This window comes from Melanaphis sacchari, unplaced genomic scaffold, assembly GCF_002803265.2.
Source record: "Melanaphis sacchari strain LSU unplaced genomic scaffold, SCAv2.0 Contig159_pilon_pilon, whole genome shotgun sequence".
Classification (NCBI taxonomy): Eukaryota; Metazoa; Arthropoda; class Insecta; order Hemiptera; family Aphididae; genus Melanaphis; species Melanaphis sacchari.
Window position 1 is genome coordinate 321,553 of NW_020270721.1, and position 26,660 is coordinate 348,212.

Genomic DNA, 26,660 nt, shown 5'->3' on the forward strand with positions numbered 1-26,660 from the left:
GTGTAGGTATATACAATTTTTTGTTCATTAAACCAAGTTTTTTTTTTTTTTTAATTTGGGTATTGTGTTCTGTTCTTATAATGCATAATTGTATTTATAACATTTTATTCTTAACTTCAAAAATATATGTCTAGAAATCAGCACATTAATGTTGTGCAATGCACATACGACTCGATTCTATATTTACACAGTTTTTAATATACAATTAGAATGTACATTAATGCAAAAAATTTAAATTAAAAACACTGTTCAAGTATTGAGGCATTAATTGTTCCAGGCTCGACCGGAATTTGAAGTCTGCGCTCGCCTATGGGACCGTCGCTGCAGATTTCGTCGTTGCGAGAGTGTTCTGCAGTGGCGTAAACTATTGACCTGTGCGAGTGCGCCACGCGCTCGGCAGCCCCTTTGGAATATAATAATATTATCATAATACGAAACCCGTGTGCTTTGCTTGGTGGTGTAAAACAACGGTTCTCAATCTAGGGTATGCGTACCCCAAGGGGTTAGGTGGGGTACGTGAAAAAAAATTGGCTAATGGCGGAAAATGTTGAATAATATGTTTATTTAAAACAATTCATTTCGAAAATATTCATGATATGTTTTTAAAAATGAAAATTTGTGTCACAAATTAAAACTTAACCGTCAACTTATCTAATAGATAAGGAGTATAGAATATAACATAGAATTTTTTGTTATTTTTTATTTAAATATTTTAAAAGTAGTTATGTGAAAAAGTTTAAAAATTATAATGAGGGGTACAAATACAATCTAGCAAAATATTAAACTTAGGGGCACGGAACGAAAAAAAAGTTGAGAACCGCTAGTGTAAAATAATTTAAAATATGTCCCACTCGTGAACTCGGCAGGGTATGATATCGGAGCAATGTTTGTAACACGAAAAATACGATATTATAATTTACATGCTTTGTTGTACGTCGAATACCGGTGATGTTTTAAAAGCGATTCGTGATTAAAAATCCTACGACTTTTCAAAAAAGCGATTAACCAATAAGGATCTAACTCGAACGAGCATTTGACACGCGCGATGATAATTACAGACTACCTATTAAATTTAAAGAAAAGATTTAGGTACCGATTTTTGTAAATACATCCGTCATACGTATATAGCTGACAACAGAATAAGACTATAATGCACTATGAAAGTTAATTAGTTTTCGAGTAACAACCACATGATTTTTATCTCAATCTATGAGTATTATTTTTTTAGGTGTACCTATTGTTTGTATTGAGAGAAAAAAATTATGTTAACGTTATCCTTTGTACCATCACTGAACATTAAGTAAAATTTACACCTCCGATTGTTATACGTACTTACCGCACGCTTATTTTGAATTTTGATTTTATTGTAAGTACCTATCTATTATACAGTTGCCACTAGGTGATATTTCGTATTATGAACGTATATTATAATTTATACTATGTACGTTTTTCTGTCCATGAACTATAGCTTTTAAAATGGATAACACCTGTTTTGGACCGGCCCTAGAATATTGTTTATGAATTTTTAAATCTTATCGCTTACCTATGTCTATTATTATGATTAATATTGGTACCTACGCACATAATAAATCAATAAATACCATTTCGAAAATATTGATAGATTAATTTTAAATTATAACACTTGGGGGGTATGCCTAGGTACTATATTACGTATATAAGACTATAATATTCAATTTTTTTCTATTCGTAAAGCCCATTATTTTTTATTTGATCATTATTAATATAATATTCAGCTTATCCAGCTTTTTCGCTTTACTATACAACATAACATAATATTATGAATTCAAGTTTTAAAAATAGTAAAAATTGCAATATTTTGCAATTACACAAATTACTTCCAACCTACCAAAAAAATTTTATTTTTCAAAGACAAAACACATCATTATGTAATCACCTGATGAAAAATCATTCGGGAAATAAGAGAAAAGGTGAAGGTATTTAAATGCATCTATTTAATTATATAATGTTATTAATGATATTATGAAGTTACTATGTCGATCGAGCGGCGATTTGCCGAATCGCCAAACCGTAAAATAATACAATTCCTCAATGGTTTAGTAAACACTGTTTCACTTATATTTTTAGTCTTTTAGATAGATAAGAGGTAACTTATAGTTAATATTTAATAATATTATATTATAATAAAATACCTATTCAAAAATGACAATTATGTCATTAATTTTACTCATTACTTATGATGTATAAATGTAAAATAAATAAACGGAATAATTTTTTTTTTTTAATTTTAGCCAATTTTCTTGCCAAGAAAAACATATTTTAAATACTTATTTGGTTAAATTGGGGAAACTTCAACATTCTTAAACACGAACATTTTTTTGTTAAAAATAATTATTTCAATACTTGGTAAATAAAGACTGTGCAAGTTTGGCTATAGTCTATATGTCCTTTGTCTTATATTTAGTAGGTATCTACAATTCAGACAACTGGAGCTGTAGATATAAATATCTAGTATTTTCCTGATACTCCTCAGCTTACAACGTATATTTATCTATTTATATCTTCTGATTCATTGTCATATTGATATATGGCTATAGGTATCAAATTGTGTTTCACTTTTATTTTAATTATTAATTTCCACATTTTTTTAATCGTACATAATTGCAATATATTTTTATACGTCTATGAACACATATTTTTTATGACTAAAATAAATAAAATTATTTAGGTAGATAAGTATAATTTGAAAAGAGAATACAAGTAAATTTTAAATATTTTGAAGAAAGATGGCACCTAAATGGATTTTAAATATTATTTACTAATTATTCTAATCTCAATAAATAAAGTATTTCAAAAATAATAATATTTAACAAAATTGTTATGCAAATATTTAATATAATATATAATATGAACGATGAATACTCTCGTGGAACTTGTGAGCTTCTTATAGATGTGAATTTATGATCTATACCTAATAGCTAATGTTATTTTGAGTAATTATACTTTTGTAATTAATATAAACAGTTTTATCGTTTTTAATAAGCTAGAAACAGCACCGATTTAACATTGCAGTCTAAAAGAGAGATGAAAGAAACAGTCCTATCCCAGAACTGTACAAGTCGAGAAATTACACAGAAAAATGTTTCCATTAATTCAAACTTGCAATTTTATTAACATATTATTTTAAATACAGATACTAAAATTAAGGTACAGGTAATGTAAACCAATTATTTAAATTATTTAAATAAAATTTTATGATTGATAAAATTATTATCGCGGAGTCACAGTTATACAGTTCAAAAGATAAAAACTATAAAAAAAAGTATAGACAATTTGTGACATTTGTTTCTCCTTATATGCCTCTTATTCCTTTACTAAAAATTACATAAAATATGCTTAATGTTCAAAGGAGCTCTAACGCCGAAATCCCTCTGATTACGACCTTAACAAAATTGCTTACTGCCGAAAAGTATAAAATATTTATAACAACGGACGGAAATAGGCGGGTCCGCGGACCAAATCTAGCCTGTGAAGAGAAAATAACTGGACCGCAAAAAAATATATTTTTAATGCTGGTTTTTAGCACAAATTTTATATATTTTTACTTATTTTATAATATATTTAAAAATTGTGATAGTGTTTAACGTTTATTGCTGTTTACAATAATAATTACGATCACTCAACAATTATTATTAACTAATAAATAGTAGTTTTTACTGGCTCTCGAAAATTTTCTGCACCGCCATAGAATTTAATTACCGAACCCTGAATCATGAGTTCCTTAAGCAATATTATTTTGGATATCATCAACTTATCCAATATATTAAAATGTTTATACCTAACACCGATAACCATCTATTTAGAATTAAAACTTTTTGACTATGAGAGAGTATTAAATAATATAAATCAGGGACGGTCAAATAGTCGATTGTTAGAATTTATTATTAGGCTACGCACATGAAAATTAATTATAATGGTATTAACTTAAAAATAAAAAAAACTTTTTTATCCAAGTTGATCCTCAAAGGTGAACTTGTATTAAGTAATTTTTTAGTAGATCGCAAACAAAAACGTTTGGCCGTCCCTAATATAAATAATAATTAAACCCTCAAAAGTATAGTAATTTACACATTATTACATAGTATCAATTTAAGTCATTGTTTACTTATTTTATTTTTTTTTTAACACGATAATAATAATTATCTACTTTAAAAATTATAATTAAATATGAACTATTTTTCACTAAAAATATAATTCACTTCTAAATATTAGTTAATAAACTTTCAGTTGTAAATAATATGAAAAAAACTATTTCAAATAGGGTTTGTCTAAAAATTCAGTTATAATGGAAAAACTTAACAGTAGCAAAATAAATTTGGTCTAATATGCAATAAATTGAAAAAAAATACATTTCTTATTTATTAAATGTACTTCTATCACAAATAAATACTGCTCATATATTTTTGTAACTATTTTAATGGATAACAATGTAAATAGTACATAAAATATGTCTAGTTCATAATTTTTAAGATATGAAGTTTTAAGAAAAAATACAAAAATTAATATTAACACATTTTTTTAAATTAATTATATTCTTACTTAATAATTTGTCTTCTATTATTATAATATAATTCCAACAACAATTATACTTCATGTAATATTATTTTTATTTAGGCAAATCAAAGTTTTGTATGAATTTAATATCCATACATGTAAATTTATAATACACTATATTGATTTGAAGTATTAATACTCATTATTTAAAACAATATTTTTGTATAAAAGAGAAATTGAAATGTAAATGGAAAACAAAATTATACTTTTAAACTTAGTACATTCACCAATCTAAGGATAAATAAAAATAAAAAATTATATAGCTGCTATAAATATTTTATTATATTATAAAAATATTAATACAAAACAATATTTTTAAATTATTGGTATAGACAACCTAACTATTAAATAAAAAAAATAAAAATAAAAATACAATTAGATTGTTACATAGCAATACAAGCCATTGGCGTTTGACAATTTACAGTATCATTTAAGAATATAATTCTTTTGAATTATCATTGGGTTATGAATTTTCAATTAATGGAGTTACAACTACCTTACACACTAATACCGTGTATTCCTATAAAATATTTCTCTTAAATAAATATCAATCACAATATGTCTACAATATTTTACATTCAAATTATAATTAAATACAAGAATACAAGAGAAATATCCCTAACAAAAATCAATATTGATGTGTAGCAATTTCAAAATAAACTTGTAACAAGTCGTAAAAATAAAAAATTGTCCACAAAAAAATAAAACGATTACTGGATTCTTCAATTAATTATTATTACACAAATCTAATTGTTAAGGGGATATAACATAATCATCGAAATCAAAACGTTCAATTTATTGCAGTAAAATAAAAAATAGTTGAATAACATAAACCTAAAAAATAAATTAAAAAAAAAATTTTTATTTAAATTAATTTTTAACTTTAGTATAAAATTATTTACATTACAGCGGATCTAAATTCTAATATAGGTGCTAATTTTTTTAAAGATTTTAAATATAATTAAGTAATTAACACAGAGTAAATTTAAAATATTATTAGTGTTATCTAATTTTTATTTTCAATAAGTAGCATGTAGTTTGATAAATAAAACGAATAATTAATAAGTTAATTACATTCATGATATAAAATTAAAAATATATATTTTTTAAGCTGCATGGGTACTATTTATTAAAATTTTAAAAATTTTAAAATATTAATAGAATTTGTAATAGATTTATACACAGCAAGCATTTAACAAGTAATTATTGTTTTTCTTCTTTTTTTTATGAACAATGATTAATTTTAATTATTATTATTTTTCTACTGAAATTCTTTAAAATATTTTTCAAAGTTTGAAAATTAGTCTAAGCATTATGTGTTTAAAATATGTTTAAAACAAACAGATTAAATTTTAGGTTCATGTGCAAAATAATTTAGGCTTGACCAAATAAAAATAAAACTAGATATACTATATAATTTATAAAAAAAAAGCTTTAAAAATAATTATTATTAACTAAAACAAAGAATATGAATTAAAGTTATAAATAGAACAATATATTTATATATATATGAGGGAATATATTATAACTTATTAAAATAATCTTAAGAATATAGGGAATTCAATCACTTTCTGAACTGGAAGAGTCAGAAGTATTTTTTTTTTTTTTTTTTTTGGTGGCATATAACTATCAGATTCAGAACCACTTGACTCATCACTAGAATTATCAATATATTTAAATATATTAGCAATTGTTTTTTTGTTAACAGTTATATGCGCATCATTGGAATTATTTTTTGAACCAGGATATCTTGTGTTAAAACAATCATTGTCATTTATGTACAACGGGTTAACTTTATCTGGACATTTATTTTGAACTGCATTTTTAAGAGACTAAAAACAAACAAAAAAACAATATAAATATAAAAAGTTAAATGCAATATTTAAGATAAAATAATATACCCGGCAATATTCTTCAAGATCGTATTGAAAATTGGAAGCATCATTGAAAATTACACTGTCAGATTTTTTTATCATTATAGCATTAAATGACAAGAATAAAAGATTTAATTGAAGTTCGCCAATTCTTGTTATTTCTCCTGCAGTTATCTTCTTTTTAATTTCTTCTAAATCAATTGGACTGTAAAATAAACAATTTTAAAATTAATAAAAAACCATGAAAGTTTAATGATAAATACATGTAAGACATACACAGTAGTAAGTATTTATATTTTATTTTTATATGCATTATATTAATCACACACTGAGTAAACTTAAAATTAGTAAAATAATTATTAAAATAAGTTAATACAAAAACAGTGTTATAAAAAATGTATAACTTCAATCAGGTTCAATTTTTATTTTCATCTATATTTCATATCAAGACATTTTACTTTTAAATTGCAATCAATTAGAATTTTAAATACTATAAAAATATAATACAGTGTAAACTCAAATAGTAGAGAAATTCCAGTATAATAAAATTGATATGACAACATAAATATAAATCATAATTCATAATGTTTAAACTAATAAATATTCATTAAAATTAATTATATCCACATCTTATAATTTTTAACTTTTATTATAAATATGCTTACAATTTAACAACGTTTAAACATTTTGAAGGTAAATCCTTAATTTTCTTCCCAAGACTTAAAATGTATTTATTTTTTTCACATAAGTTTTTATAAACACATTTCAAAACCTTCTTGTTTGTTTTAATATTTTCAATAGACCTAAAAAAAAAAATATATATTTAACAATTGAACATATTTGTATAATATACTAATATAATATAAAATTATTACAAAATAAATTATAGAACTTTAACACAGTTAAAATATTATCTTAATAAATAAAAATAAAATTTTATTTTTATTTTTGTTCTTTTAATATTCAAAAACTACTTGTGACTCGACTCAGTTTTTTTAACATACAATACAAGAGGACCAACACACATTAGTTTTATTTCAACTAACATCAAATATTTATTTACATATATACAGTATGCCATTGGTAATTTTTTTTATCATTGATTACCACCATAACAATAAAATATCTATCATGATTGAGAATATTTCAACTGAAGCAAAACGGAAATAATAGATAATTAAATTATAAGAAGTTGACTAATATAGATATAATAAGTCCAGTAATATATGTCTAAAAATTACGGATATTAATTCCACAGTACTTGCTTAATTAGCGCCAAATTTTGTAGAGATATTTTTTAGAACCCTTGATGGATTGAAAAAGCATTAAAATAAAGGCCACCGATAACAGACAACTTTTTAACTATAATAACCTTCTTCAAGAATCTATGAATATTATATAAACATACAGTATACTTTGTTATTTTGTAATTGACAGAGTATGACATAGTTCTTAAAAGTAATCTACTTAAAAATTTGTATTAAAAATGGAACACACAAATAGGGTAATTGGAAAGGATAGATCATCTTTATACTAAATATACTAATGGGTTAGCGTTCTCAAAATTTAAGTATATGCTTTATCGATATATTGTGTCAGTAATAACTAATAACTAACTTATTACTATCTACTAAGAATTTTTATCAAACAAATAACAATATTTGAAATTTGCATGTTTAAAATTTAAATAAAATTGTAGTAAATTTATTTAAAAATATCAAATTTAAATTTTATAATAGGTACATCATGATAAAACAAAAATATTAAATAGTGAGAATCCGGTATGTAAATTATTGTTATATGTATGAAAAACAGAGACCATACATGTAGGAACAACATCTTCTTAATGAGTAATAAAAAAAGTTTAATTAAAAACCAATATAAAATTTCATCTCACTTGTCCAAAAGCTCCTTTTTAAATTTACATGACTGAACAGACTGCCTAAATAAACAAATAATATTAAAATAAATACAAATATTTATAACGTAGAAACATAAAACAACTTTAAGCTCTAAAAATATAGTATCAAATCAATATAAAATTATATCTTACTTATTCATAGACTCATTTTTAATATTGCGTAGCCCAAGACTCCTTCTGGTTCTTCTAGCTAGAGGTTCTACCTCCTATAAAAACCAATTAAAAAATTAACAAAATATTTTAATTTTAAAATTTTAATAGATTAACATACTTTTATTGATATTCTCGTTTTTCGGCAATTTTTAGAAGTTACTTCATTACTTCTGAAATAAACATAATGCAAATTTAAAATAAAAATAATTTATAATACCTATTACCAAAGGAAGGAAACATGTAGCTGCAATTGATTATTTTCAATTTTTAGAACTTACAATTGTCAACAAGACATTTAAATATTGAAAGACAATTACAGTTAATAATATATAAATATAAAATTAATATTTATAAAAGTTGTAATGTATATAACAATTTTTGAAAACATAAATAAAAAAACTATGACATAACACTTATTGTAATAACATGTCAACATGAACTTTTTATTTGAAGTTTAAAATGGTTTTTGAAATAGTAAATTAATTTAATAAGCATTCACTTTTCATGAGAATATTACCCAAAAAATATAGAAGCAGAAAAATTCAACTACATAGAAGAATGATCAGTAAATAAGAGTTAATAAATTAAAAATCTGTTTAAAATTAATATTTTCATAATTGTAAAAAAATACATTTATGACTTAGTTAATCAATAAATACATCAAAAAAAGAATTATGAGTATGATTATAATTCAAACAATTTTTTAATCAATTATTGATTTTAGTATAGAAACAAGTCATACATTATACTACATGTCATAAGGTATATTTATTAATACGTTTATCATACTTAGACTTTTGAAGTTTTTCATTTTGTACATCAATTTTACGTTTACGACCTCGTTTCTTAGGAGATGTTTTTTCTAACTGTATTTTAGTTCCAATTGGTTTTTGTACTTGATTCTGTTTTCTAAAAATAAAAAAATAATTGCAGTATAAAATTATTAACAATAATTTTTGTATTATTACAGTAAAGTGTATTTTACTTACAAAGCATTTTCTCGTTGTTTCATCAAGTTAATTGATCGCTGATTAACTTTATGAAGTGGAATATCTTTTGTATCTAACATTACTACAGGGATATACAATCTTTTACTAGTAATATTTTGAATAATTTGTTTTGCTGCATCACCTTCAGGGTGTAAATTATAAACCTTCTTCATTCCAATAGTTTCCTTTTGAATGTGTGCACTAACATTTGGACTTTGCTTAGAAATCTTATTTTCTGAAATTGTTTTTTTCTTAAATGATGAAGAACGAGTACGAGTTCTTGGTGTATCAATAACTTCACGATTCAAATTGTCTTGTCTAATAAGGACATTAGGCTCAATATTTAAATCCTTAAAGTTCTTATCATTACCACGTGGTACGTGTACAGTGGTACAAACTTTATTTCCATCATCAGTATTCTTAGTTTGTTTTTTATTATCATTACTAGCTATTGATAGATTTTCAACAGTAGTTGAACTTGCAATAGATGTTGATCCAGAAGATTTTATTTGTGGTCGTAGTTTAGTTGACACATTTTTAGAAACATTAGATTCTTTTAATTTTTCTTCAACTCTTAACCCCCTTGTCCTAGTTACCATTTTAACTTCAGGTAACTTAGATTCTATGGTTTTAGAGTTTTTCCCATCAAATCCTACACACTTTTTTACTCCTCGTTCTCTTGGATTAAATGTTTCAAAATCTTCCTTTGTTGCTGCTTTTCTAGTTTCAATTAATGCTTGTTCTGTATTTGTACGATTTTTTTGTTCTTGTTCATTTTTTTTCTTAAATTGTACAGGAGGAACAACTCCATGATTCTTCACTAAATTGATCTCTGTATGTGCAACAGATCGATTATTTACTGGTTCATTCACTTTCTTCAAAACACTTCTCTTTTCCAATCCCTTCATTTCATTTTCTTTAACAGTTATATTTTTTCTTAACTCGGCTTCTTTAAATTTTTTTGCTTCAAGTTCGTTGTTCATTCTTACCCGTTCATTATTAGCTCTTTCTAATTCAGCTTCTTTAACTCTTCTTAATTCCACTTCTTTAGCTTTTTTAGATTTAATTACATGAGCTTTGTATTTCTCAGAAGATGTATATTTTTGTATTTCAGCTTCTGTAAGTCTTTTTATTTCAATGCTTTTAAGTGTTTGTAATTCATCGGCTTTATGTTGTGGTATGTCAACGGTTTTAAATTTTAGAATATTTGGATTGTCAGTCACTAATACATCAAACTTCATATATTCTTTCTGTACTAGATTTTCTGATGTAGATGCTTTTACATTTTCTCTTTTATTAACCAAGTCTTGAACTCTTAGACATTCTCTTATTTGATCTAGATTTTTTTGGCATCTTTCTTTCAATTGTAATTCATTACCCCTCAATTGAACCACATCTTTATGACGCTTTAAAATAGTTTTTAAACTTCTTGCTTTCTTTACTTTTGAATGAATTTCTTCTGAATATGGATCTTCGACATAACCATCATCTTCATCAGAAGTATCCTCTTCATATATTATTTCTTCCATAATGTCATCAACACATTCAACACATTCATCAATGATTTCTTCTTTAACTACAACTCTTTTTTCCATTCCCATCATTTGTTGTTTCAATACATTTCTTAACCTTAAATCATATGCACTAATCCTATCATCAATAATTTTTCTTTGCCTTTCTGCTTCATATTTTTCTGCGAGTTTTCTTTCTGCTTCTTTTTTCATTGTTTCTTGTAAATCTCTCATCTTTCTTTCATTTTCTTCTTTTTTCTTCCTTTCTTCATCTTCTTTGATCTTTCTTTCTTCATCTTCCTTTTTCTTTCTCTCATTTAAAATTCTCTTTTCAAATTCTCTTTTCTTCATTTCTTCTTTTTTCATCCTTTCCTCATTTTCTTTCTTCATTCTATCATCATTTTCTTTTTTCTTTCTTTCATCGTATTCTTGTTTTAGTCTTTCTTCTTCCTTCTTTTTTCTTTCTTCAGCTTCTTTCTTCATTTCTGTTTCTTTTAACAAATTTTCATTAAAAATGTTAACTGCTATTCCTGTTGGTTCCACGTCTTCATCATAATTAAATTCATTTAAGTCTATTATTTCATCAGGATTTGAAGTATATATCATTTCATTATCCTGATTATATCCTACAGCTGATTCTTTTTTTATTTCTAGTATTTTGTTAAATGTCATTCTATCGGCAGCAGATATTTGATTTTTAACAACTATACATGGTGGCATTTCAACATTGATAGATTTAATAGCACTAATTCCGCTATTAGAGTTATTATTTTTACACAATTTGGATTCTACTTCGGGTACTACTTTTATCGATTCAGCTTCCTTTATTTTATAGGATTTTCCTTCTTTTTCTTTATCAAGGGTTTGGATTTGTTTATTTTGCATATTTGAAGGACCCGCTTTTATATTCTCCACAGTCACTTCTTCATCACTGCTTATTATTTCAACAACATCATTAGAAGAAGAATTATTTGAGTTTAATGTTGTAAGCGATGGAACACCATCTAAATCAATTTGATTCATAACATCTGATATTACACCCTGTAAGATAGGTATTCCAGTGACTGATACTGCAGTGCTCTGATTATCATCTATTTTAACAGATTGACAAACATTTTCTTTTAAATGTTTTATTTCCTGGTTTGTTTTTTTTGATTCTCTGGTATCTAAATTAATATATTTAGAAGTAGATGACTTTTGTTGTACTCTTGTGATCTGAGCAAAAGTATCAAAAGCTCCAATAGTTGAATCACTTTCACTCACAGAGGAATCACCTTGGTCAACACTAACTATATTTCTACATTCCTCAGTTTCATTACTATTTAACGGACCACATTCAATTAAAGAACTCAATTCTTCATTATCAAAAGAATGCATTTCAACAATTTCTTCAACACCATTATATAATTCAGCCAAAGATGTTTGAGAAATCGATTGATCAAAATCAAAATCTAGTTCTTTAATAAATCGGTTGTTAGTCTCACTAATGTTACTATTAATTTTACTTTTAGATACACTACTATCTTGACACTTTTTAGTAGAATCCAAAATATTTTGGGGTTTTCCAAACACATTCCATGAAGTTTTGTCATTTTTAATTTTTTTTTCATTTAATTGAGGCAAGTTTGATTTGTAATCACTTGAAATGTTAGGACTAATAACTATTGAAGATGAGTTTTGTGATTCAGTACTACTTGATAACCCCTTAGTTTTCATTGTTGTTTTATTATTGTCATTAATGTTGATCTCATCTTCAACAATAACAATATCATCATCATCATCAGCAGCAGCAGCAGCAGCAGTAGCAGTAACTGTATATTTATTTTCAGATAATTTAACCACATTTTGGGAACTATTATTGTATCTCATGGACTTTTTCACATTTGTTTTGATGACTTGAATATCATCAACTTTCTGCTCTGAAGTAGGTTTAATATTAAATGGTTTCTTGATTTTGTTAACTACTAACATAGGCTGGTTGTTAGTTGACAACATTTGTGAATTATTGATGTCATCAATACTTTTAATATTTGATGATTTTAGTTCAAATACTTCTTTTTGTTTTAATAGTTTTTCATCAGAAGATGTATTCGATGTATTTTGCAAAGATTGGCTATCTTTGCGAATCAAAATAGCATCTTTAACTGCAGTTCTATCAACAGGAAGCAGGCTTTCTGAAACATTAGAACTGTTACCCTTAGGCTCGCCCAACAAGCATTGATACTGTGTAGCTAAAGTTTTTGAAGAGGAATTATTCAAAATAAAATTAGCTGATATATCTTCCACCATTTTATTGTTAATTTCTTTGTTATTAACTTTATTATTTGTTAATAAATTATCTCCCGGATTTAATAAACGAAGTTTTTGCGAAGAAGATCGTGTCATTTTAGAGGGAGTTTGAGTTTGTATTTCATCTTGAACGGATGATAATGGTTCAACTTCAATTTGGTCAATATCAGTTACATCATCATTAATTGAATGTGTTTCATTAGTTTGAGATCCTCCACTTTGTTGTCGCAAACTTTCACGTTCTTTTTTACCATCAGGCAGTTTAGTATCATTGAACTGTTTGAAACCCCCTTCAGCTCTAGTTTGACTTCTTGTTGCCCTAGGTTCAACTCTACTACTTGTATCCTTCTTTTCTCCAAACGGACTTTTAAGACTGGTGTTTTTATCATCATCGTTTTCGCTATCACTTAATAAATTAACAACACTTAAATTTGATTTCGATCCATTTTTAACTGTTGCAACAGGACTCTTTGTTATCAGTTTCTTCGAAGCTGATAAATCAGATTTATTGATTTGATTAAAAGATCCCAAGGTTGTCATATTATCTACTCGTACTTTATTTAATGATGTTGATTGCGAGTTTTCCTATAAAAATATTCACATGTTAATTTTAATTTGCATTAAATTAAATAAGAAAATTAAAGCAGTTAAAAGCAGTTTAATTTTTCATGCATTTTTTAATATTTGTGAAAGAAAAATTAATACTGAAGAAACTAATTGAAATTTGTAAACTTGTATTTTCTTTAGTTTAGAAATCACCATAGTAAATAAACTTGACATTAGAAATTTTCTACAAAATCTAGAATAAAGGAATAAATAATAAAAATTTCAGTCAATACTATTAGGTAAACTTTTCTTCCACTTTTAATACCTACTATAGTCATGTCAAAGTATAAATATAATAAATATTTTAACACATATAAATTTTATATATGACTTTATACGAGTATGTGTGCATATATGAAATTGAGTATTTAAAAGTTTCTTTTCCCCATCCCAATAACCAATAGTTCATATTATTTTATAATGGTTTTAAGTGTTATTATGCAAACTGATCATTATTTATTTTAGCACACACTTGTTTATACTACAGCGCTCTTGCATTAACATATCATCTCCCTTTCAAAAGCCTGCCTCAACACCATAAGATTTATTTATTATTTAAAATAAATAGAAAGGTCAAATACACAAATATATTGTTTTACAACTTCTAAAGAAACAAGTTTAAAATTAAATGTTTTTTGATTATTTTTAAACTATAAATTTTTTTTAAATATTATTCATTAAAATTAATATAATATAAATATTTCATTATCAATAAATATTATAATATATAACTTTATAAAATATTGAAGAACTATAATGCACATGGGTAATATTATATTACCATTAAATTAATTTTAGTTATTTCTTGTTTTTAATATTTAGTGTAATGAATTTTTATGAAAAATATATTTAATTTAAAAAAAAAGAGATCTATTTGTAATATATTGAAAAAAAAATATGATGTAATCAGATTTCATACCTATAGAACTTTAAAATGACAGTCAGACATAGAAATGATTTTATGAAGCAAATATTAAAACAAAGTACACTAGTTTGATGTTATAATAAATCACTTAATGTTTAACTCACTTTTTTAGAAGTATTCGCAAGCTTTTCTGTTACAACTTCACCTAAAAAAAAAAAATTATTCATAAAAATATATTATTACAACAGAACCAAAATAAATTTATAGTATAATTGCTTTAAATACTTGTATAATGAATATATTTATACACTTACTTAGCTTATTCTTCTGTGCTGTTTGTGGTGGATTTGGTATATAAGGATTTGCTGGAGCTTCAAGCAGTTTAGAAAGTGTAGGAGTACCTAATAATTTATAAAAGATAATAATGTCAATAAAATCAAACCACTATATTTTAAAATTATAGTATTATGTAATATAATAAAAGATATTAACAAATCCAAATTTACCTTGTGTAGTTCTAATGCTAGGAGTTAATGGTAATAATTTTCCAGATCTAGTTCTTGATGTGCCACCAGGAGATTGTAATAAAGAAGTAATAGTTGTGGCAGTTCTATTGGCTGGTATAGTATTACGAGATCTTAGAAGACTTGTTAATAATGGTGCAGATGGTGTATTCCATTTAATAGGCTGTAGAATAAACATAAATGGTTAAAAACATAATAAACTGATTTTGATTAAATAACTTATAAGATATTAAATCAATTATTTATGAATATAAATAAACAACAATTTTTCAGAAAATGTATTTTTTTAAATATATTCATGATTAACAACAGATCTTTATTTTTGAAATAAGTTAAGTTTGTATGATAGTTTATTGCTTATAATAATTTAAAAATGTATAACATACATGAGTTCTAAGTAATAAGATATACTATTAATGTTTTTAATTTTCAAAATGTCTTATCTTAGAACTTAACCTAACACCTTTATAAATAATCAATTGATTTAATGTGCAATTATTTTTTTGTTTTTGTACCTCTTCTATTAACCCAGAACTAGAATTTTCTGAAGCTAAACTAGCATTTTGCTTAGTCATAAGTTGATCCAAATATTGTTTACCTTCGACTTCATTTCTGGAAAAATAAAATATACACAAATAAAATTTAAGTACATAACATACAAACTGTTGACTATTAAACAAATAATTTCAACCTTCTTGCTTGTGAATAAAGGCTGACAATTTCATTTCTTGACAAATTTCCTTGTTTCACACGATTCAAAATACTGTATAAATTACAGTACTTTAATTTTAAGGTTTCTTTTGATTTACTAACTTCTCGTAAATAATCTATGTTCATAAAAAATTCATCTCAAATATATTTCTTTGTACTTCTATTTCATTTTTTAAGCATATTATATTATAATTATTTATTTACCCTTTCTTAAACCTTCAGCAATATGTCGCAGCATATCAATAAAAGGCAATGATTTTAATTCCTTGCTAAGATTAGATACAACAATTTTAAACTGATGTTCACAGTTTTTTGGTGCATACCATTCTCGAGGTCTATAAGGTTCTCCCACATGTCTAAGAACTTGAGCAACTGATTTCCTAAAAACAATAATATAATGAAATGTAATAATAAATAAGTAAATAGTTAATTTTTGAACTTGTACTATTTAAACTAATTTCAAAACCCACAATCTGACAGTTTACAAAAATCTATATTTACCAATCATGAGTCCCATAATGGCATGTAGATGTAATTAACCAAAATTTTTCTTTTGATGTCCACAAAACTGCTTCTGTTAGTGGCTTCCTCTCTATCCATCTATAAATTGTACCTGAAATAAAATCCAATTTTTTTATCATTAGCCATTTTTGAAATAATTGAATGATAAAAATAAATGAGACACTAATAGGAGTTAAAAAAATATAGCATGCCTTGCAAAACTTAACTCAATGTAACCAAATATAATAATTAATAATATATTTTGAAGGGGGCCCAGATTTTTTTTGTGACACATATTGTTGAATATCCACATAAAAATTTAAAAACATGAAAATGATTACCTACCCTTTATTATTAGATTTATATATATGTAGAAATAATGATAAAAAACTTATCAGAAAATCTATTGATACTCAAATAGAACAATGTCCTATTTCTTTTCTGATTTTATATGACACATCTTCACAACAAGGAAGTTTTTTCATAAGATCAATTTATTTATCAGGTAATTTTAATTTAATATAGGTACTTGAAAAAAAAAATTAAATACTGGGTTTTATAGTTTCCAGAATGAAATATTATTTGCTACCATAAGGGTACAAATATCTTTATTAAATACATTCAGATATCAATGATTTATTCTATTTTGATCTAACGACATTTATAAAAACTATTGGGTTTAACTGCATATGAAAAGTAATAAAAACTAATTAATTTTGTAAATCAAAGCAAAATTTAAAAAAAAAATTTATTTACTATTTATAAAATATATAAATATGATATTTACAGCCATTTGCTTAAATATGCAAAATAGAAAATTGACAATTGACTCTACATACTACAAAATGTTAATATAATTAATCAAAATAATATTATTCTAAGTAAATTGTAGAAATATATGCATTTGTATAAAAATTAAAGCCTAATAATTATGAGTAAGGCTGAAAATTTAATTTCCTAAAACCCTGTTAAACTGCACCAATAATTTAAAATAATTCACTAGTAAAGTGCACTAAAAAACTATGATTACAATAAACATATAAAGTACTTAATATACAAAATCTTTAAAATTTAATATCTATTGGATATGAAAATGAATTAGGTATCTTAATTATTTGTATAACTGCTGTTATATTTATTTGATGATGCCTAAGTTGGTTTAATTGTATTCCATGGTCATAAATGTACTATGTACCCATGTAAATATACTATAATATATTGCCTATGAATAGAATTTAAATTGCAAGATAAACAAATTTTAATTATAAGTAATGAATTGATGATAAAATATTTATAATATTGTATGTACATAAAGTTAAGTTAAAATCTATGTTTAAAATGCACTAAAAGTCAAACAAATGTAAAATTTTCTAAAAAACTAAAAAAATTCAAAGTAAAATTGTCCATATCCATTCAACATGACATTAAACAAATTTGTACTAAAAATAAAAACTGGAAAAAATAAAATTTAATGATTAAAATCTTAGTCCTAATTTTATTAGAACTTAGTCTCTTGATTTACTTCTTATTTTTACTGAGATGAGTATTTAAATAACAAAATAGTAGGTTAGGCTATTAAAGTAGCTTTAAATTTATCATAACCACTTCATTATACATATATTATTATTTATTAAATAAGCACTTATGCTTTAGTTATAAAAATACAAAAATGGCTAAATCACATAATAGCAAGAGAACTTTTAGTTTAGTCTCTGAATGTTATGATTACAAAAGTAGGATATACATTTCTGATAAGAATCAACTGTCTATGATAAGAAGACTTCAATTTATAATGTATATTAAATTTATAATTTAATATTTTTACATGATTTAAAAATACATATGAAAAATTATAAAACATAATTTATAGCATAAATCATAAATTAATAATATAGAAATGTGAACTGATTTGTGTTGAGAAATAATGTCACATTTTATATACTAAAAAAAATAAGACCCAACCACATTTATTTAAAATAACTCAATTAATTCATAAAGCCTAATAAAATGTATTATTTAAATTCCAGTTCTAATATTTATAAAATTAAAAAAATATGTTATATTTAATTAGAACCAATAACAGTTAGTTAAGTGTGATCATAAGAATCTTTTAACAATCAAAATATTTAACTTTAAGGAGAACAGGATAATTTAGAGAATTTTAAATATTTAATCATATTTTGTAAATGTTAACTAAATAATGAAAAAAAAAAAAGGCTGTGTTAACAATTATAAATGTATATTATCACCTTAGAAGTAATATAAATTCCACAGCACTCAAACTTTTCTAGAAGCAAAATTGATACTTTGGAGGATCAAAAGTAAAAAATTATCATCACAAATACTAATAATTGGAAAATACAAAAAAAACAAAATAGGTTAACGAATAATCTGCAATCAAGTAGGTGTCAAGTGTGTCACTATTTATATAATTTGAATTCAATGTTATATCATAGTATATAAAAAACAATTTTAAGCAGAAAAGATTTGTCAGCTTATTTGTTGCATAGATTTCATGATATGATTTAGATATTGTCGTTTAAGTAATTCATTTTACCACGAGTATTACCGTAGGTTGGTATTAATTTTTATTGAAAACATTACATTTTTTAATATATTACTATAATATTTGATTATTATGATATACAATGTGTCCAATAAGTTCTAAATTCTGATTTTTGCATAAATAAATACTATAAAACGCATAATAAGGATATTTTTAAAAATTTCTTCTTTTATTGAACATATAAAGCAAATTAATTTTTGATTCTAACATACTTAATAAAAAATTAAATAATAATAGTAGTTAAAATTTTAATTTTGAAAAAAACCATTCGAAAATCAAAAAAAATAAATTATAGAAAATGCTTTTTATTGCACTTTAAATGAGTATTATAATATTATAAAGTATATTTATAAGATATTAATCCATTAATTACATAATTTGACAGTCCCAATTTGTGAATTTCGAGGTGAATTTAAGAATATAATTTTATAGTTCTAAATAAGAAACAAAATTAATATAACTGATATTCTTTTAAATGGTATATTAAAAAACATTTATAAATATTAGTGGTGTAATCTAAAAAATGTGTTAATATTGTAAAATTATCATTAACCCTGCATAAAAAGTATTAATGACAACATTTTATTTATCATACGATGTATCTAAATGTGCCGGTTAAAAAAGAAATTTAGATTTTGGATAGCTAGGAACTTTTGATTATTATAATTTATGTACTTATTAAGCAGGTTTTTACAAATATGTCATCTATTAATATAGGAAAATAAATGTTTAATATTTGTATCTATTCTCTGGATCTATTATGAGCAAAATACTTAATGAAATTAATTTCTATATTAATATACCAGGTTACTTTTGAATATTTTTTATTGACAAATAAATTTTCCTTCAAAAATAACTTAGTTGAAAATCTATGCGTTGTTGTATGAGGTAAATGCATTTAAACTGCATAATGGCTTTTAGATAATAAGAGCATTCTCTTTGTTTCCATGACAGCCAAATTAAATTTAAAATATAATGTAGATATTCAATTTGTGGTGATAATACTTTTGAAAACTGTTTAAAAGCTATGACATTGAGTATATAGAAGTATGCTCATATTTAATTATGTATTATATACCAGTAAAAAGTTTAAAATGTTGGTAGATTACATATTTCAGTGGAGGAAGATTACACTTTAGGTCAGTGGCCAGTATAAAATGAATGGTAAACGGATGTATCGCCTTCACCGTTTTGTCTCCATCAAAAAAACCAGTTCATGAACGTTTCATCCCCAGCAATTAAAAAGATAAAATGTTTTGTCGTGGAGTTATTAGCCATAGGTATGTTTGGTCCCTAGTAACTTTAATAATAGGACATTCAGTTCTCAGATTTTTTAAATCATTATTATTTATTAATTTCTTCAAAGTTCATTATTTTACTAACAATTAATAAATTTAGTTCTAAAGAACAATTCTGTGATGTCTAATATAGTATATAGGCTATAAATAAGTAATAAAAATTTTATGTGCACTATACAGCCTAACAGGTTTGTGAACTGAAATTCTAAATTTAAATTAATACATGAAATGATTTGGTTTTCAAATAGATATAAAATATTTAATATATCAAAAATCAGTTGACCTAACATAAATATACCTTAATATTAAAGTATTTAATTTAAATTTATTTATTTTTACAACATTTTGTGTTGACTTAATACAATTGTGATTTATTTAAATCCTGACTATTTGATTATATATTTGTAAATTTTGTAGTATTGTTATTTAGACATTAATTATAATTATTTAGATATCAAAGTTTATTGGAAACCAAACGTTCTTTGGCTAATAACTTTCTGGGATAAAACATCCTATCTTAATAATTGCCAGGGACAAAATGTCTGTGGATTGGTTTTTTTTGACGGAAACGAAATGTTCGTGATTCCAAATTAACATACATATAAAATACAATACTTTAATTAGAATATTCTATACACTTAGTTATATAAATACTACTAAGTTAAAGATTATTGTAAACAGTTTGAAATATTCCAATTTAAACTAGGTTGATGCAATTAAAATTTTGAAGAATATATATGTAGCTAAAATTAAAACTAAAATCAAACATTATCAAATTTTAAGTCTATCAAGATCAAAGTGAAATGTGCACTGTATTTAAATTATTATTAAAACGGTTGTGTATAAAAACATTTGAAATAACAAATGTTTAATAGTTTCTACTGTTGTTAGAGTTGTTAAATGATATTGAATAATTGTTAAGAGGACGCCACACCCACATATGTTATCTCAGTCTTACAACATAACAAAAATTTTCGTTCAGCAGAATCCATTTTATTTTGTTAGCTTTAACATAAGAGTAAATTTACCTATTTCAAACTTAAGGGTAAGAATTTTATCTAAGCAATGACATAGGTTTTTATTGATATTTTAATTTTAAGCTGAGTTACCTATAATTTTATTGAAACTTAAAAATGCTCATAACTTACTTTAAAATTATAATATTAATAAGAGCCTATGTCATTTCCTAGACAAAATTCTCACATTTAAGTTTGATTATAGGTAAATTTACTCTAATGTTAAAGCTAACAACATAAAATGGAATCTGTTGAACGAAAATTTGCTATGTTGTATGTAGAGGTAGATTTATCTTATTTACAGCTATAGTCATCAAAAATTTGCCACCCCTATAATAGGTAAGCAACTGAACAAGTTACCACAACCGTATACCATATACGATATAGAAAAATATAAAATATAAAATAAATACACACATTATTAATTATTTTTCATAAATATACATTAATTCATTTTTCATTTTTTTTTTTTTTTATATGTTTGATGTTTTTTAATAAAACATAACAAAATTTTCCGCCCTAAACAGCTACCCACAATGCCTAATGGAAAATCTGACTCTGATTATGTATATGTAAGACAGAGAAAACATGTGCAGGTACAACGTCCTCTTAATAACTAAAACTACAGTAAAAATATTCAATCTTTTTAAAATAAATATATTTCATCAAAATTTAAACTTAAAGATTTTTTATTCATAATGCTAAAGGTATTGTCAATATTGTTGGGTAACTGACAACTTTAATTGTCCGCTTAGAAAAGTAAAATTTCTCAAATAATTTAACTATTACTCTACTGCCTGCCATACTCAACCTTTTTTTCATTTGGGCCACATAAAATATTTTGAAATATTACACGAGCCACAAGTCTAAATGTACAACATTTGAAACTTAATTGTAAAAAAATTAAATATTTATTTTAAATTAGTGTGAATTATTAATAGTGGAAATACCAAAAACACAATCATTCTTATCGCAATCGCGTAGGACACACTTTAATTGTTCTGTTATACCTATTTTATATTTATATTAGTTTTAAATTTTTTTTATTAATTCAATGAGTTCTGTTTGGGCCACATATAAACCATTAGCGGGCCACAGGTTGAGTATGGCTGCTCTACTACTAATAATAATATATACTTATTGGCTTTAAAAAACATATGGTAGTGATGTCGTAAGCGATCTATCAAACTTGTTTTCAAGTAATGCGCAATCTACCCAAATCCACTAAAAATAGTATTTAATTTCAGTATTTTTTTTTATATCTTACTTGATAATTTTATAAAATCTAAAAATATCTTTATGGGCATTTTAAATTAGAATTTTGAGCACATCTATCTCATTAGGATGCTTTTTTAGTTGTACATATACAATATAATACTTATTTATAAACAATAAATTAATTTTTCATTGCATATAGTCATAGACCTGCGCAGCCTCCAGTTTTAGGGATATCAAGAAATTAATTCGGCCTATTCTTCAAATTTACTATTAAAACCAGCCCATAATTTTGCTTTTTTTTTTTTTACTATTAGGATCAAAATTAAAATTATATTGGTTATTTTTAAAAAGTTGTACAGTAAAGTACTAAGCCACCAAAGGTATACTTTTTCGCAAGCGTCATGGCGTATTGGTGTACGATAAACTAGACAATAACATTAAAAACCCAGTTTATTTAGATTTCTTAACCATAATAAATGATAATAAATAATAATATTTACAATTTAATATTATGGCTATTTTTTTTTATAGTAGATAGGTCTATTAGTTTTAAACTAGTAAATTATATAATCATAAAATATTTATCTATACTTCACTAAATAAAATAAATTTTTTTATAATTTTCTTATCTACAATGATCATATGTGAAAAAATAATTTTACCGAGGTCCATTATCTAAAATTTATCGGCCACAATAGCCCCAAAGAAATTCCAGGGGCAGCATAATACACTGTCTCTGCTGCCCATGTGCGCACACCTATACATATAGAATATACTTTTTTCTTTAAGGGAGTGTCTGACAGATTTTTTTTTTTAAGTGGACAGTAAAAATTAAAAGTTTGAGAACCACTACTCTATACCATGCTTACACACATATTGTGATAATAAACCAAGCACCAAATTCAGAATTTATAAAAGAAAATATACGTAATTTTTGTAACCAGCAGTCATACAGTATATAGGTAATCAACTAATATAATCACTGACAGTCATAAAAATGACATTACATGTTTTCATAAAATGATCACTGGCAGTCATATGGTAGTCAATGTGTTAAGATGTTAAGATCATTATGATTTTATCATTCTTACACAATTAGGTACTCGTTTAATATGCTACCTACCGTAAAATAGTATCTACCAAAAAACTTTATACATATAGTATGCTACCTACCGTAGTTATTTTTATTTTATTTCATTTTATTGTGGGAAAGTACATTTGAATCATTACAATAAATAACATATTATAACAATTATACAAAATTATAGCTTAATAGCCAATATAATATCTAATCCACCAAGACCCGTGATAACTTACTTTTAGATATATTATTTTAGTCTATGTTGTATCTTGTTGTCATTGTGTATGTTTCCTAATCGTTGAGAGTTTTATTTTTTATTTCTTTATTATAAAATAAATAAAAACGAACAAATCAATGCGCTATTTGTATGGACAAATATGTAATAAGAAAACATGTGTTAATTATCTTCAAGAAACCTGCTCCCAGAACTTGGTAGTTGTTCCAAATTAAAATGTGTTATTTGTGGAGGTACATTGAAAGAATATCAAAAAAAAATAATCATAAAAGGGACTCAAATGGTGATTTATTAAAAACTACTTACTTACGATGTCAAAAAAAAGATTGCCAAACTTAACACTCTTTAAGAAAAAAAAATCCTTTTTTTACATATTAATAAATTGTTATTAATTAATAAATCTTTTTTGGTAGGTATCATTTTACAGTAGATAGCATACTACACCAATGAAGTACCAGAAGGTAGCATACGGTAGCATATTAGATGAGTACCCACAATTACATCAAATTTTTTTAACTTATGATAGGAACTCACTATTATTATAACTGTATAATACCTATGTATGGTAGACACTCATACTAAAATATATTTTATTCACAATTAGTAGGTACATATATAATTTTTATTATTTATTATATCTATTAACAAAGATTTACATAAAAGAATACACTTAATAAAAATATAAACTCTGAAAATTATATGTTTGACAAACGTTGCTGCATGCACCTATCTAATATTGTTTTTAACAAAATAATTTATTGAAATTTTACGCATAAGAATTGTTAAGTGTTATGAAATGTGTAAAAATATTGTCAACATGGAAGTAGAAACTATATAATTGAGTAATTAATAATCAGTAATCACCAAACAAATAAATCAAATTGGTTATGATTCCTATATTCCACTAATTACAATAAGATAGCACGAAACGATAAAAAATATACATAGACTAGTCTGATAACAACAGATGATGAATTGTGTGTTACGGTATTATATTCATTACTTAGTAAGCATTTATATCCAACAGCACCCACAAGACAGCAAGGTACCTGATGTAATGATGCCTAATGAAGGAGAAAAAAACGAATGACGTACCAACAACATTCAGACTAGGTACTAATGTTTGCATAAAGACAAGTTCATAGCATTGCGATTGCTTTATTTCGCTTGCGTTATCTCATGTGAGCAAGAATAAAATTGTACGGATCTGAATACGCATGCAAGTTCTCGAATATTGTGTAAATACTGCAAGCCGTAATAGCATTGGATACAGATCGCATACCATTAGTGAATGTTGTACAACGGCAGAAATAGCTTCCTAAAAATTGCAAATGTGTAAACCCGGCTTAATGCACACCGCAGGTACATAGTACCAAACGGTTAAACACGGCGAGTGACAGTTAACCGGTCCGCAACGAACCAAACTGTCATAAGAGGGCAAAAATGAGATAGCGCGTTGCGGCAATTGGTTCGGGTGGCGGTGGCAGGGGCATTGTGCAGGACGGTAACACTTACCAGGTGAATCCGTGTTGGACGACGCCATGTTGAAGGTGGCGGCTGCGGAAGCGACGGATAACGTCAACTGGACTGGGTGCTTGCGGTTGGCGTCTACGACAGTGCCACGGGACCGACGATCACATCTCCGGGAACGTTCGGTTTCCACGGTTGCGTTCGCGCGCGCACAGCCGCACGACGGCGTGCCGACGACGACGACGCGTGTTCGGTCCCTAGGAACCCCTATCGTTCACGCGGGCGTGTTTCGCTACGTGACAGTAACCGTCGCTGTGACGACGGCAGGGGCGACGATGACGTTGGTGACGACGACGATGACGATGACGACAACAACAACGACGACGACGAAAGCTGACGCTGAACGACGAAAATCGAAGGCAAATGAAACAGCAAAGAGATGTACACACCACACACACACACACACACACACAGAGAGACGCGAAAAAAGACGCGTACACACGCACGCGCCGAGCAGTGAAAAACACACGGTCAAGTGTGCGCACAAACGAGCAACACGCACGCGCGATACAGGCGAAAACTTTTTGACGGGCGACAACGACGGTGGTCACGAACTCACGACACTCGAACGTGGTATACAGTATACACTATACAAGTCTGCAGCTGAACGTCCAGGGCCTGCAATGCTACAGCGCTGCTAGTGCTGACGGTGCGGAGTGTGAACGTATAATAAAATGGCGGTGCGGAGGAGTGCGGGTCGCTGTTTATTATGTTTTGATTTGCTCGCCGGGACGTCGCTTCCTTATCACTGGCCCGCAGCCGCCGATGTTGTTTATCTTATGGACCACACTGGTGTGCAGTGTGCTGTCTGGTGGAGGCGACAAATGCGATCCGTCGTTGTAGCTGCTGCTCGCCAGCGACCCGTTTACCGATTGTTTTTGTTACTATTACCGTGGTTTTTCGTACCAAACAACTCTATACTTACAGCGTATTATTATTGTTATTAATTAATTATTATACATTATACAACGTCCACGGTGGGCGAACAAATCCAAATTCCAGACTGTTCACTGTCCACGATAGTTTTATTACTTTTAATACTGTTAAGCGCTATTGGCAAAACGCTAACCTTATTTTCTGTTGCACAGGACGATGATGATATTATTATTATTGCTGTGAAAATGCGAAGAAGATTGTTTCTGTTATCGCCGTTATCGACAAAAATAAATGTTTGATGGC

At 26.0% G+C, this 26,660-nt stretch overlaps 1 protein-coding gene and 1 pseudogene across 1 annotated transcript; both read right to left on the reverse strand.

Moving 5' to 3' along the window:
• Positions 1–6,138: 6,138 nt before the first annotated feature.
• On the reverse strand, positions 6,139–7,266 carry LOC112592159 (annotated as a pseudogene).
• A 1,079-nt stretch (positions 7,267–8,345) lies between these two features.
• On the reverse strand, positions 8,346–26,264 carry LOC112592173 (stress response protein NST1-like). The gene is made up of 13 exons (XM_025336176.1): positions 25,467–26,264; positions 16,538–16,649; positions 16,241–16,416; positions 16,017–16,152; positions 15,841–15,937; positions 15,308–15,488; positions 15,116–15,202; positions 14,966–15,006; positions 9,531–13,915; positions 9,331–9,450; positions 8,660–8,711; positions 8,521–8,594; positions 8,346–8,409 (listed from the first exon to the last, which is right to left on the reverse strand). The coding sequence occupies exons 1-13, from the start codon at positions 25,492–25,494 to the stop codon at positions 8,361–8,363; spliced, it is 5,538 nt and encodes a 1,845-aa protein (XP_025191961.1). The 5' UTR covers positions 25,495–26,264; the 3' UTR covers positions 8,346–8,360.
• Between the last annotated feature and the right edge of the window lie 396 nt (positions 26,265–26,660).